General features: G+C 39.5%; 2 protein-coding genes across 3 annotated transcripts in view; one reads left to right on the top strand and one right to left on the bottom strand.

The window, feature by feature from the left end:
* PDZK1 (PDZ domain containing 1) overlaps positions 1 to 3,567 on the top strand; it is a 20,347-nt gene extending 16,780 nt beyond the window's left edge. The window contains exons 6-8 of the mRNA XM_006899541.1: positions 1,014 to 1,238; positions 1,823 to 2,113; positions 3,514 to 3,567. Of these exons, the coding sequence (XP_006899603.1) occupies positions 1,014 to 1,238; positions 1,823 to 2,113; positions 3,514 to 3,567 (570 nt within the window). The remainder of the gene's footprint in view (positions 1 to 1,013; positions 1,239 to 1,822; positions 2,114 to 3,513) is intronic.
* Positions 3,568 to 4,536: 969 nt separating this feature from the next.
* The window catches only part of LOC102869697 (Golgi pH regulator-like), a 56,057-nt gene continuing 46,781 nt past the window's right edge, over positions 4,537 to 13,812 (bottom strand). The window contains exons 11-14 of one of the 2 annotated variants that reach the window (XM_006899520.1): positions 7,797 to 7,892; positions 6,025 to 6,114; positions 5,102 to 5,167; positions 4,537 to 4,970 (exon numbers count right to left, since the gene is read on the bottom strand). In XM_006899520.1, the coding sequence (XP_006899582.1) occupies positions 4,764 to 4,970; positions 5,102 to 5,167; positions 6,025 to 6,114; positions 7,797 to 7,892 (459 nt within the window). In that variant the 3' untranslated portion in view covers positions 4,537 to 4,763. The remainder of the gene's footprint in view (positions 4,971 to 5,101; positions 5,168 to 6,024; positions 6,115 to 7,796; positions 7,893 to 13,812) is intronic. The other variant, XM_006899521.1, reaches the window with a different exon arrangement.

The raw sequence follows: 13,812 nt of genomic DNA on the forward strand, positions 1-13,812 counted from the left end.
ACAATATCCCTAGTACCACGGCCCCTTCTAAACCCAGCCTGGACTTCTGGTAGTTCTCTGCTGATGTGCTGTTCCAGTCGTTTTTGGATAATCTTGCTTGCATGTGAAATCAATGATATTGTTCTGTAGTTTCCACACTCTGTTGGGTCACCTTTCTTTGGAATGTAAGATAGAAAATATATAATAATTTAAATTTGAAAGCTTATGATAAGAATTCATTTGATAAAAGTTTAATCTGGCTGATTAAACATTAAAAACCAAATGTTTGCTTCCTGTTTTACGCTTCTGCATTGCCATAGTTGTATTTCTCACACAGATAGTGTTGGAATTGAAATGAAAAAATATTTAAAATGGTGGGAAAGTTGGTTTAACAGCGAAATTTATTATTTATAACCATAAACAGTAAAGTAAACTGAGTACAACGGCTGTCAGGGTCTAGGGTGATGGAATGAACTTGTTACCCTGACGATGTGAAAGGAGCCATCCCTTCCCACAAATTAGACTGTGCATATCTGGTAAGTCTCCTCTGGTGGCTGAGTCTTCAGCTAATAATAACAAATAGTGTTTTGGACATCACTTTCTCTACTAGGTTTGAATTTGGAGTGAAAGGAACCAGAAGACTTGCTTTGCATTGAACACTAGGCTAGCCACTCAGATGTGTGTGGTTTCCTGAAAGGGAGATCACGTGTCAATGTTCAGTGACTTGTTTACTATCAGAGTCAGAAGAAACCAGTAATTCCATTCATCTTTTTGGATCCTGGTACAACATTCTATATCACTCCTATGTTATGCATACATACCGTTTATGCACTTTCATATATTATTGTATAGCCAAGCTTAATCTTCTTCTATACCTTTTTAACTCCTGAGAAGAGTAGAGCAATGTTATGTGCAAAGCTGTACCCAGAAGAGTGGTGTGTGCATGTCACCTTATAAATGAAACCAGTATGTTTGCTAAAGTGGAATTGCTCATACTTAGAATTAAGTCAAATGTTTTCCTTTCTTTTCAAAAGGCTCAGTTTTCCCCATTTCTCTACTATCAAAGTCAAGAACTGCCCAATGGTTCTATCAAGGAGCCAGCTAGCCCTACTCCTGCTCCCCTGGAGGAGGCCCCAAGCTCAGATCCTGAGGAGGAAGCGCATCATAAGCCCAAGCTCTGCAGGCTGCTCAAAGGTGAAAACGGCTATGGCTTTCACTTAAATGCCATCCGGGACCTGCCAGGCTCTTTCGCAAAAGAGGTATGGTAATCGTGTTTCAGCAACCACGTTATGGTGGGTAGCAGGAGGACACAATTAGAAATTTCTCCCACCCACTGATAACAGGCTTAGTAAAAAGGTTATTTTGGGGCACCTAGTCATGTTTGATCTTTGGTTCACTGGAACACTGTCAGGGGTGTGTACCCTTTATCTGGCCACTAGTACATGCCACGTTTACATCTTTGCTTCCCATTTGTGCTATCTACTTCTCTATCTAGATATTTTCAAATCAAATAGGTTCTAGCTGACAGTCAGTATCAACTCTAGTGAGAGAGATGCTTATTTATTCTCCATTTGAGTTCCCTCCCCTCCCCTGCAGGGTTTGACAGAGGTAGTCAAGCTGGGAGTGAAAACGGGCTTAAAAATCCAATGTCTGCATCCCAGAAGACACATAGTGATATTCGCCTACTGCCACACTCCTCATTTTAGTATGTAAATTAGCATTAGAACACCTTTCTTCAGTACCTCAAGGGAAAATAAAATGCTTAAGAGTAAATTGTCAGACTAACTTTTATCTATTCCCTGAAGGGGGCTGGCTTAACATATGTCCGTACCTCTGTTCACAGGTAAAGAAGGGCGGCCCTGCGGACCTGGCTGGACTGGAAGACGAGGATATCATCATTGAGGTGAACGGGGTGAACGTGCAGGATGAACCCTATGAGAAGGTGGTGGAAAGAATCCAGAGCAGTGGGAAGAACGTCATACTTTTAGTCTGTGGAAAGAAGGCCTATGACTACTTCCAGGCTAAGAAAATGCCTATCGTTTCCTCCATGGCTGATCCACTGGATGCTCCCCCCGATTCCAAAGAAGAAACACCGGCAGAGACAGAGCTTGACTCTCATACAACCAAAGAACGAGTAAGCAGTGATGTGTTTCTTTACATGATCTAACTCACCAGAGTAAGGGAAAGCCCTGAGTGGACCTCCTGTCTGTTAACCACAGGTTTCCTTAAGGACTAAAAAAATGACGATGATAATGATAAAATTGACATGTGAGGAAGTAAGGGCAACACGTTTCTTTCTATAGCATGAGGTTGACAGTTAACTGTCTAGAGTTGTTAAGTCAAAATGTAAGAAATTTTTCCAAATTAGCAGAAGAACAAGAATCAGACTATCTAGGAACAGATTTAATTCTGTCTCTGTAGAGTTGGGTAAATGAATGTACTCTGTACTGTAGTTTCTCTATCTACAGAACAGGCATAATTTATAGGGCTGTTAGGAGGATTATAGCAATACTACTATTAGAGTGTTCAGAATGGTTTACAGTAAATGATGGTGGTTAGAGATAGTATTTTTAATTTAAAGTTTTAATATCAAGAAAGCCTAAATGTTACTTTAAATAAATTTAGACTATATAAATTTTTCAGACTTGGAAGCAGGAGTGGCATCCACTTCCGCAATAGCTTGCCTCCAGAAACTCTATGAATTTAGAGATAACGATGAAAGTTATGTAAGTGTTCAGGTCTTTCGTTGATAGGGTTGCTATGAGTTGTCTAAGACTCGACAGCATTTAACAACAACAAAATTCTTCAGTAAATGTCAGTTTTACATTTTTATCCAGTTTCTTTTCATAGATAAATTGGTTGTTCAAAAGTTATCTTATTCAAGCTCATAAAGATTTTGTTATAGTTACGTCTCTGAAAACATAATATTTTAACTATATTGTTCTTGTTATGTGTTGTTGAGTCACTTGCGACTCATAGCGACCCTATGTACAAGAGCCCTAAACCCTGCTCTTTCCTGTGCCAACCTCACTATCTTTTACACATCAACTCCCATTACCCCAATCACTGAATCGATGCATCTCATTGAGGGTCTTCCTCTTTTGCTCTGTCGTTCCACTCTCCCAAACATGATGTCAAGGACTGGTCCCTCCTTGCAACATGTCCAAAGGATGTCAGATGAAGCTTCAGAATCCTTGTCTCCAAGGAGCAGGCCGGCTTCACTCTCTCCAGAACAAACCAGTTTGTTCTCCTGGCAGTCCATGGTATATTCAACACTCTTTTCCAGTACCCCAGCTCAAAGGCATCAATTACGTATCATCCCTAGTCACTGTCCAGCTCTCCGATGCACAGCATGTAATTGCTATATTAATTAACTATATTAGTGATATATCAATTTAACCATATTGGTGATATAATACATTGATTTTTATGAAGGTATATACTAGTCACTGACCTTATGTTTTATTTTGAATGAAATTTTTTTTTTCTCTAAGCACACTCTCCACTTAAACTCCTTTGTTTTCTTTCTCATAGGCCCCCAGTCCCAGCTCTCATTCTTCCTCCAATTCTGAAGACACAGTGATGTGAGAAGAACAAATGATTGACACTGGCTGGTGGCCCTTTCTGGTCTTTAACAGGAATCTGCTCTCAAGGAATGAGCTGCCACTTGCTTCCTGTCTGTCAGAGAACTCCTCTGGAGACTAGTTCTTGTGTGATTGTTTTCTGTTATTTGCTTTAGGGGCAATTGGTTATTTATGTTTAACTTAGAAAAAGCTAAGACAGGAGTTAACTTTTTAGTGATCTTTCAAATTTCAATGCAATGACTTTCTCTGTATGATGATACCTCTCGTGGCTATAGGCTCCTTGAGCACCAAAGATAATTTATAAATCGATATATGTGAAAGCTAATTAAAGTCTCTGAGCAAATAAGCCATATTAAATGAACATTTTGCTTTGGTAAGAATGTTGAGGTTGCTAGAATAAATATTATTAAAAAATACCCTTTGCCTACCCATGAACCTTTTCTTAGCTGTTTTGAGGTCATTAATGTTTTTGGTAAGATTGAAATGCTTTACTCTTCATTTATTCTAATGTTTTTACAAACCCAAAACAATAAAATACAGAACGGAACCTTAGTAATAAAAGTTTTCCCAGTAATAAAGGTCAAGATTTTCTTAGGTTGCATTCTTAAGTTTCTTCTGGCAGTCTCTCTTTCAGTTGTGTATTCCTCCTAGCCCTGAACAGAATAGCTAATTTCTTGTTTATTTTAATGGTGCAGAGAGTGGGGAAGACAGGAATGGTGTGGCAACTCCGTTAAGATTGTGTAAGCATAACATGTACTTCAGTGTGCCTGATAAACGGAATGTCAGGATCTTAAAACAACAGGCCAGAGCATTACAATCTCTCATTTTAATAGCAGTCAAACTCCAGGGAAAGTCATGACCATCTCCACTTTAACTCTGATTTAAAACAAAATACTTTGTGCTTGGCCCAGCTAACTTAGACTTCTTGTTATGTGAGTTCCAGTGTATTTTTCCTAGTTCTTGGCTTTTGTCCCCTCACACAGCCTCAAACTTACATAGGCTGCTTTGAGCCAAGGACTGCCTTGAGTTAATGCTTTTCTGTTTAAGGTGATGCAATTCATCCCTGTATCAAAAGGAGGAGAGTATAAAATATGCTACCACAGTTATTTTCTTCTTGTTTAAATAATCCTGGTCCCCTCCACTTTTCTTAGCTAAATTCTTGACACCACTGGATTTTAGCAGTCTGTGAAAGGCATGAGTTCAAGGTGTCATGTGCTTTTCTGGTGCCTGTTTGTGAGCCAAATAGAGGAACAGTATGCTGGAGAGAGCGCTGACGAGGAAGATGACATCAAACCAGCGGTGATAGAAGTTGAACTGTAGTTCTCCAAGAACTTCAGTGATAATGGTGCGATATTCTAGAGGCATACTCATTCGGATCAGAAGTACAGAGGAGACAAAATACATGCCCTGTAAGTAAAACAAATTAGGAAGTCACTCTGGAGTGATGGGTAGATCAAAGGACATTGTTAAGATATTTAAAAGAAAAATAATGCTGGTATTTTGTATCCATAAGCACACACTCAGTTCATCAGACTTACCATTATCTGTGCTAATAGCAAGACGATGACATTGGAGGACTTACTGCTGGAGATGGCATAGAAGAACTGAGGAAAGAGGAGAGAGAAATCTATGCAGTGAGTGCTGTTACATTCCGATGTGAGGAACAATGACCTGCTAATCCCTGACTGGAAAGGTTTCTTTCAATGCCACCATCTGTGCAGAAAAACTCACTATGAAGGCTATGAAGAAGAGAACTAAAGGGACCAAAAAGGATCCTATTATAGCTTCCCCGTAGGGGTGTTTTTAAGCATTAATAACTACAACACTTTAAAGGATTCCTAACAAACTTTGTATTATGTGATGCATATGATTTTAACATCGCTGTAAACATTACAGTAGATCCCAGGTCACTTTGAACTTTTGTAATTGTTACTAGCTACTACACCTTGCAAAACTGGGGAAGACGCCTGGAGATTTTTTTCCTCCTAACCCCTTCTTTCATGTAAACAGCTCTTAGATATGGAAATCTCTACTTCTATCTGAAAAGCTTTTACCTTCTACCTCCAGGAAGCACTTATGTTGATCAGAGAGCAACTGTTGTTTTAACTACGTCTATGTCCTTTTCACAAATGACTCTCATAGTTATTCCTCAATCTTCTCTCTCATTTATCCCAAATATCTGCGATGTGAGTGCTACGTTCTAAGTGCTGATCACATGGCACTGAATAAAACACACTGATTTCACTATTACCTCTGGTAAACAAACTTAACTGTAATTGACATATGCTGTAAAGATATAAATTCATTTAACTCTTAAAAACTGCTGTATGCTTTAGATATTTTACTACCTAACACCTATCTCAGGTTTTCTAAGGCCCCAGAGGACAGAATCCTACTTAGGTAAAAAGATCTCATGAGTAATTGAGTGATAAGTACTTTTTGACATTGTGGCACATTATACCTTGGTGAGAGTGATCAGCAGTCCTCTGATGGATGTAACAATGATGATTCCAACCAGAATGAAGGAGATGTGTTGGGACCAAAACTTCACCTGCCACCATTATGGAAAGGAAAAAGTAGCTGTTAAAATTCTGTATAGAGATAGGTGATCACCTATGTTACTGGGAACAGGGATTTCATTGTTGTTGCTAAGATGTTATTGAATCGGGCCTCGACTCATTGGGCTTTAGTTCAGGTTTTTTATCCCCCACGTTGGGAGGGAAGGGATAATTGCAAGTAAGTGCTGACTAAAACAGCGACAGGAAGACTGCAGCAGATATCATCATTAGCAGACTGAAGGACAGAAGACGTTAAGTGCAGTGAGGTGATGAAAACAGTACTAATAAACCAGCAGAAACACAAGAGTTAATGATACAGCCTCAATGCCAAAAGAAAGTCAGGAATTAAAAGGGAACTCAGAAGCTTGATTATTTTTACTATTTGTGCATGAAAATCTTTTTAATACCCAAAATGTGAAGGGTTTTTTTGTTTTGTTTTTGGTTGGGATTTTTTTTGTTTGTTTCATAATTGAAGAGTCTATAAATGTTCTGTTAAGTTCCAGGAAATAGCTGATATTCATTTGAACTGTATGATCTATTTACACTGCTTCATAATGAGAACCAGCTCTGACACTCTGTGCTTAATTCAGGTCTGAAAAGTGTCTAAAGCTTTAAGTCATTTCAACTCCACAGGCATGAGTGACTGAGCGAATTGATGCCCTTGAGCTGTGCTGCTCAATCTCCCACAAATGGCTGAAACACAAGCAAATCTATCCTGGAGCATGTGCGACCAGAGTGCTGCTAAGAGCCTGGACAGTGGTCCCTGTCTCACATACTCTGGGCATGTTGTCAGGAGGGGCCAATCCTTGGAAAAAGGCATCAGGCAGGGAAAGATAGAGGGTCAGTGAAAGAGAGGAAGCCCTTCAAAAAGATGAACTGACAGAGTGACAATGGACTTGAGATGTCTAAGATCATGATGGTACCATCATGACAGCAAGGTCAGATCTGTGCTCACTGCTATGACTCGCCCGCACCTGACAACAACAACAACAACAACAGAAGGTCTGTCATGTAAAATATGGAATATATATATACCTGAGTTCTGGATAAAAATATATATACAGTCACAGCAACTAAGTAGTCTCAGACATACATAATAGTGAGGTATTAACCTAAATGTACTACTGTCAGGTTGATTCTGATTCATAACGACCCTCCTTTGGGTTTCTTTACCAGAGAAGATTGCCAATGTTCCTCCCAAGGAGCAGCTGGTGGATTAAAGATCATGTTTTGTGATTAAAAACATGAATTAAGTAGAATCCTTAAAACTTTGTACACAGGAGGTAGTTACTACCTTTAACTCAAAGCTCACATTTCATTATTACATAGTTCATAAAGATTATTTTTTACAGCTGAAATGATGTCTGTTTTACCATGGAACATTAATTAGTAGTTAATTTTCTACTAGAGGAACCAGATGTTAGTGGTGTATGTGTGAAGATTGAAAGTATCACATATCAGAGGCATCGGTGTGAGGAAGGAAGTGGTGAAGCCAAGCTCCTCTGAAGCTGGCTGCAGAGAAGCAACTACAGAAAACATCAGCGTTTGGAACAAGAATACAGACTAAGCACGACTTATGAGAATCCTAGCTCTTCTAGACTTGCCATGTCCAAAAAAAAAAATAAAAATGGAAAGATAGTACATGAAACATAACAAAACTTGATATAGCTCTTACATCAAATTGGATTCCCAGATAGTTCACAGTGATCTCAATGCCTCTTGTGACAGGATCAGTTTTTCCAACTCGGTCAAAGACAATATTGATGGTTGCCTGCAAAGACACATGTCTTTATATTAGAACAACTTAATCATCACCTGTGGAAATGCTATGAACAGGAATGTGGGCAGCTACAGTATTAGACATAGAGCCCAAATAGGTAGTCACTCAGGATGAGTGAAAACACCCTTTAATAACTGGAGCATGGAATGTATGAAGCATGAATGTTAAAAATCTAGAAGTTAAAACTGAAATAGAATGCATGATGATTGACATTCTAGGCATTAGCGAGATGAGACAGACTAGCTTTGGCCATTTTGAATCAGATAATCACACGGTATACTATACTGGAAATGAAAAACAAAAAAAGATGGTGTTCCATTCATAGTTTAAAAGACAATTTCAAGTTCTATCCTAAGTACAGTGTTGTAATTGGACATTATCCATATGCATACAGGGGAAGACTTGATCCCAGAACACTTGATTGTGCTCATGCAAAACTTATACTTGGACCAGGAAGCAGTCCTCAGAACAGAGCAGGGAAACACTGCATGGTTCAAAATCAGGAAGGAAATGCATCAGGGATGCTTCCTATCTCCATACCTTTTCAATCTCTATAAAGAAGTGATCATTCGGGAGGGTTGGCTTTATGAGGAGGAATGTGGCATCAGAATTGGAGGAAGATTGATCAACAACCTGCATAATGCAGATGACACAACCCTACTTGCTGAAACTGAGGCAGACCTGAAGTGCTTATTGCAGAAGGTCAAGGACTGCAGTCTTCAATACGGATTGAAGCTCAACATTAAGAAGACAGATTCTCACTACTGGGCCAGTTGACAGCACCATGATGACAGAGAAAAGATTGACGTTTTTAATAGTTATAGCTCGCTTGGCTCCACAATCACACTCTTGGTAACAGCAGTCAGGAAATCAAAAGATGAATTGCATTACATAAATCTCCTGTCAGGGACCTCTCCAGAGTATTGAGAAGCAATGATGTTGTATATATTGAGGTGTGCCTAATCTAGGTCATGGTGTTTGCAATTGCTTCTATGCATCAGAGAACTAGACAATAACTAAGGATGATAGAATTGATGCCTTTGAGTTATTATGCTGGAGAAGAGTCCTGAACATACCATGGACATCAAGAAAACAGTCTGTCTTGGAGAGGGTGAAACCAAGTTCCTCCTTGGAGGCTAGGATTTTGAAGCTCCATCTCATATATTTTGGGCATGTGGCCAGAAGGGACTGCTCCTTGGGAGAAGGACATTATGCTAGGAAGGGTAGAGGAGCAGCACTAGAGAGGAAGACCCCAGATAAGATGGATTGATACAATAACTAGGGCAATGGGGGTAGGTGTGTCGGAGTCAGTGAGACTGGCTCAGGACCGGGCAGACTTCAGAGCTGCTGTACACAGGGATGCTATGAGTCGCAGGTGACTTGATGCACATAACAACATACAAGGAAGACCTGCTAATGACTTTTAGTCAAATATATGCTCCTACAGCTAAAGTCAGAGAGGAGGTACTGAGGATTTCTATCAACTTCTGCAGCCCCCAACTGAGCAAACATACAATCAAGATACATTAATGATAATTGGTAACTTGAATGCAAAAGCTGGAAACAAAGGAGGAATGGTAGTTGGGAAAGTACTGAATTGGTGACAGAAATGAAGCGGGAGAGAAAATGATTGAATTTTATGCTTTCAAAGATTGATTCATAGCAAATACCTTTTTAAAAACGTGGCAATTTTACACTTGGACCTTACCTAATGGGCTACATTGGAATCAGACTGACTACATCTGTGAAGGAACTGTGGGAAGAGTGCAATCTCTGCAGTCAAAATCAGACCAGATTGTGGAAGAAATCAACTACTCATGTGCAAGTTTAAACTGAAGCAGAAGAAAGTGAGCACAAGTCGGCATGAACCAAAATATGACTGTAAATCTATGCCAGTTGAATTTAAAAATCAACTCAAGAACAGGTTTGAGGCACTGAACACCAATGAGTGAAGACCAGAGAAACTATGGGGGAACATCAAAGATATCATCCAGGAAGACAGCAAAAGGTCATTAAAAAGGCAGGAAAAAAAAAACCCAAAACCCACAAACTCAACCAAACTTGATGTCCAAGAAGAGGTCTCTCTCTCTGTATTTCCTTCCTAGGAGGGAGATCCATCCTTTTGGGGAGTGTAACTTTCTAACAAATCTTTACTATTTTATCCTTTTAATAAAAGGGCCAATAAAAACTTTATTAGAGCATTGAGAAGACAAAACAAAAGGAAGAGATGCCAAAGCAAAAGAGCTGAACAGAAGATTTCAGAGGACACTTCAAGAAGATAAAGCAAAATATTATAATGAAATGTGCAGAGAGCTGAAGCAGAGACTAAAAAGAGAAGAACCCACTTGGCATTTCTCAAGCTGAAAGAACTGAAAAACAAATTCAAGTTTGAGTTGCAGACTGAGAGATGCTATGAGAACAATTGTGAATGATCCAGGAAGCATCAAAAGAAGATGGAAGGAATACAGAATTGCTGTACCAAAAATAATTGGTTGACACTGCAAAATTGCAGGAAGTACGAGCCAATGCCAACAAAGGATGAAGTTCAAGCACTGAGGGCATTAGCATAATAATACGGTCCCAGGAATCAACGTGATACTATCTGGTATGTTTCAACTAACAGATGCAGCTCTGAATGTGCTCGCCAGTTTATGCCAGGAAACGTGGAGGACAGCTATCTAGTCAACTGACTGGAAGACACCATATTTGTCCCCATTCCCAAGAAAGGTGATCCAGCAGAATGTGGAAATTATTAAACAACATCTTTAATCTCACAGGCAAGCAAAATCCTGCTGAAGATCATTAAAAAATGGCTAGAACAGCACATAGATAAAGAACTTCCAGAATTTCAAGCAGAATTTAGAAAAGGCCACGGCACCAAGGATATCACTGCTGGTGACCGAAGGATCCTGGATGAAAGTAAAGAATACCAGAAGAAAGTCTGTGTTTTATTGGTTGTGCAAAGGCAATTGACTGTGGGGATAACAAATTATGGCTAACACTGAGAAGAGTGGGAATTGCAGAACACTTAATTGTTCTCATGTGAAACCTGTATCCAGACCAAGAGGCTGTTGTATGAACAGAGCAAGGAACACTGCATGGTACAAAATTAAGAAAGGAGTTTGTCAGGGTTGCATCCTTTCTCCACATTTACGTAGCCTGTATGGTGAACAATCAATTCAACAAGCTGGACTCTATGAGGAAGACTGTAGCATCATGATGAGAGGAAGACTTATCAGTCACTTTCGTTATGCAGATGACACACTCTGCTAGCTCAAAGTGAGGAGGACTTGAGGTACTTGCTGCAGATGATCAAGGACAACAGCCTTTAGTATGGATTACATCTCAACATCAGGAAAACGAAAGTCTTTGTTTCAGGATCAACAGTCAACATAATGATAGACGGAGAAAGGATTTAAGCAGTCAATTATTTAATCTTCCTTAGATCAACAATCAAGTCAATTATTTCATCTTCCTTAGATCAACAATCAAAACCGTTGGTACCAGCAGTCTGTTGGTACCAGCAGTCAAGGACGACTCATAGTGACCATATGAACAGCCAGTCTGAACCCTGCCATCCTCACCATCTCTGAAACACTCGAGCCCATTGCTGAAGTCACTGTCTCAATCCCTCTCTTTGGGGAGTCTTCCTCTCCCTCTCCTTTGCTCACCCCCCCGCATCTTTTTAAGCATGAATAATTAGAAATTGAAATTATAAAAATATTACATTTATAGTAGTAACAAGAATTTGAACTATTATTGAAAACTGTGACAAAAGATGTGAAAGCCCTATACATTAAAAACCATAGCACACTGTTGCGAAAAAAAAAAAAAAAAAAAGGCAGATCCAAACAAATGAAGAGCTATATTTCAAGTTCATGGATTGGAAAACTCAATTCTATTAGGAAACCACTTTTCTACAAATTGGTCTAGCAATTCAATAGACTCTAAATACTGTAAGATTTCTGTAGGAATTAATAAACTGATTCTATCTAATGCAATGAAATAGAATAGTCAAAACAAGTTTGTTTCCTCTGATCCTGATACTATATTCTTCTTCATATGGTTCAACTTCTTGAATCCTTTGCTCAGCATACATACTGAATAGGCATGAAGAAAGAATACAATCCTGACACACCTTTCTTGTTTGTGTGTTGTATTTGGCTAACTTCTTATTGAGCTACGTATACGTTTTCCATGAGGACAATTAAGTTTTCTCAGATTTCGATCTTTCTCAATGTTAGCCATAATTTGTTATGATCTGTTGTTACATGCCATCAAGTTGCCTGCGACTCATAGTGACTCTATGTACAACAGCTCTAAACCCTGCCCTATCCAGAGTCTCAGTGTCTCCAACACCCCCTCTACCTCCATTACTTCAGTTACTGTATCAATCCATCACATTTGGGGTCTTCCTCTCCTACGCTGTTCCTCCACCCTTCCAAGCATGATGTTCTCCAAGGACTGGCCTCTCCTGGTCACGTGCCCAAAGTATGAGACAGAGCTTCAAAATCCCAACCTCCAAGGAGCAACGTGGTTTCACCCCCTCCAAGGCAGACCTGTTTGTTCAAGACTCTTCTCCAGCACCACAACTTAAAAAGACATTGATTCTTCTTCTGTCAGCCTTAATCACTCTCTAGCTCTTTGATGCATAGAAGCAGTGTGAAGACCATGGCCTGAATTAGGCACATGTTAGTTTCAAACTGACATCATTGTTTTTTAGCATTTTGGAGAGGTCTTTGACAGCAGATTTTCCTAATGCAATTCATCTTTTGATTTCTTGACTGCTGGTGCCAAGAGTGTTGACAGTGGAGCTAAGCAAGATAAATTGTTAACATTCTCAATCTCTTCCTCTATTATGGTGCTGTCAATTGGCCCAGTGGTGAGAATCTTTGATAGTTATGATCTACACAGTAAAAAAATCCTAAAAACAAAAAACAAACAAACAAATCCTTTTTGCATAGTCAATGAAACACAAGTAAACATCTTACTGGGGTTTCTGAACCATATCTGACTGGGTAACCTGCTCCTGCATCCATCTCTTAGGTTGGCAAAGGCATTACCTTTAGCCAGGCAGACTAGCTTAAGCTCCTATGAGGCAGCCTCCAGCTGGGTGATCCATCCCGACACACCCTAAACCAGAAGAGGTGTTACCTGTGACCTGACTCACTCCGAGGAGCAGAAACTCTGACCTGAATGGGAACCCCAACTCGAAACTTCTGCTGGGCTGCCAGATCATTGTCCTAGGCCAGAAGCTTGTTTTCTATTTCCTATAGCATCCATTTTATGATATTTGTATGCTTATTTGTTTTATAGTTTGCTGTTATGGGTATGGCACTTGTCTGTCAGTTAGCTGTACTGTGGTGACCTTCATGTTTCTGTGATGCTGGAAGCTATGCTCCCAGTATTACAAATATCAGCAGGACCACTCAGGGAAGATAGGCTTTAAAGGAGCTTTCCAGATCAAGCCAGACTAAGAAATAGGACTGGCTATTCACTTCTGAACCAGGAGGTCTTAAAAACCCTCATAAATAACAAAGGAACATTGTTGGATGTAATGCTGGAATATTAGCCCCTCAGGGTTTTTGCATATAAGGCCAAAACCACACCAGGGAGTCAGCTTGAATTCAGGGTGACCCTATAGGATACAATAGAGCTGCCCTTAGAATTTTTAAGGTTGTAGCTCTTTTGAGTATTCATTGAAAGATTATGCTCAAAGAAGGATGGCTAAGACAATGATCAGGGCAAATATTAGTAAATCACATGTGACAAGAGATTTCCAGAATATATAAAAAAAAATGCAAAACCCAATAAAAAGAAAACAGTCTCTGGTTGTATTTGGCAGTGTCTTTATACCTTGGACTGGTGCTTCTAAACTTGATCCCAGTTTGTTTCTTTTCTTTTTTTTTTT

This window comes from Elephantulus edwardii, unplaced genomic scaffold (genome assembly GCF_000299155.1).
Source record: "Elephantulus edwardii isolate Elephantulus edwardi_28Jun2011 unplaced genomic scaffold, EleEdw1.0 scaffold00260, whole genome shotgun sequence".
Lineage (NCBI taxonomy): Eukaryota > Metazoa > Chordata > Mammalia > Macroscelidea > Macroscelididae > Elephantulus > Elephantulus edwardii.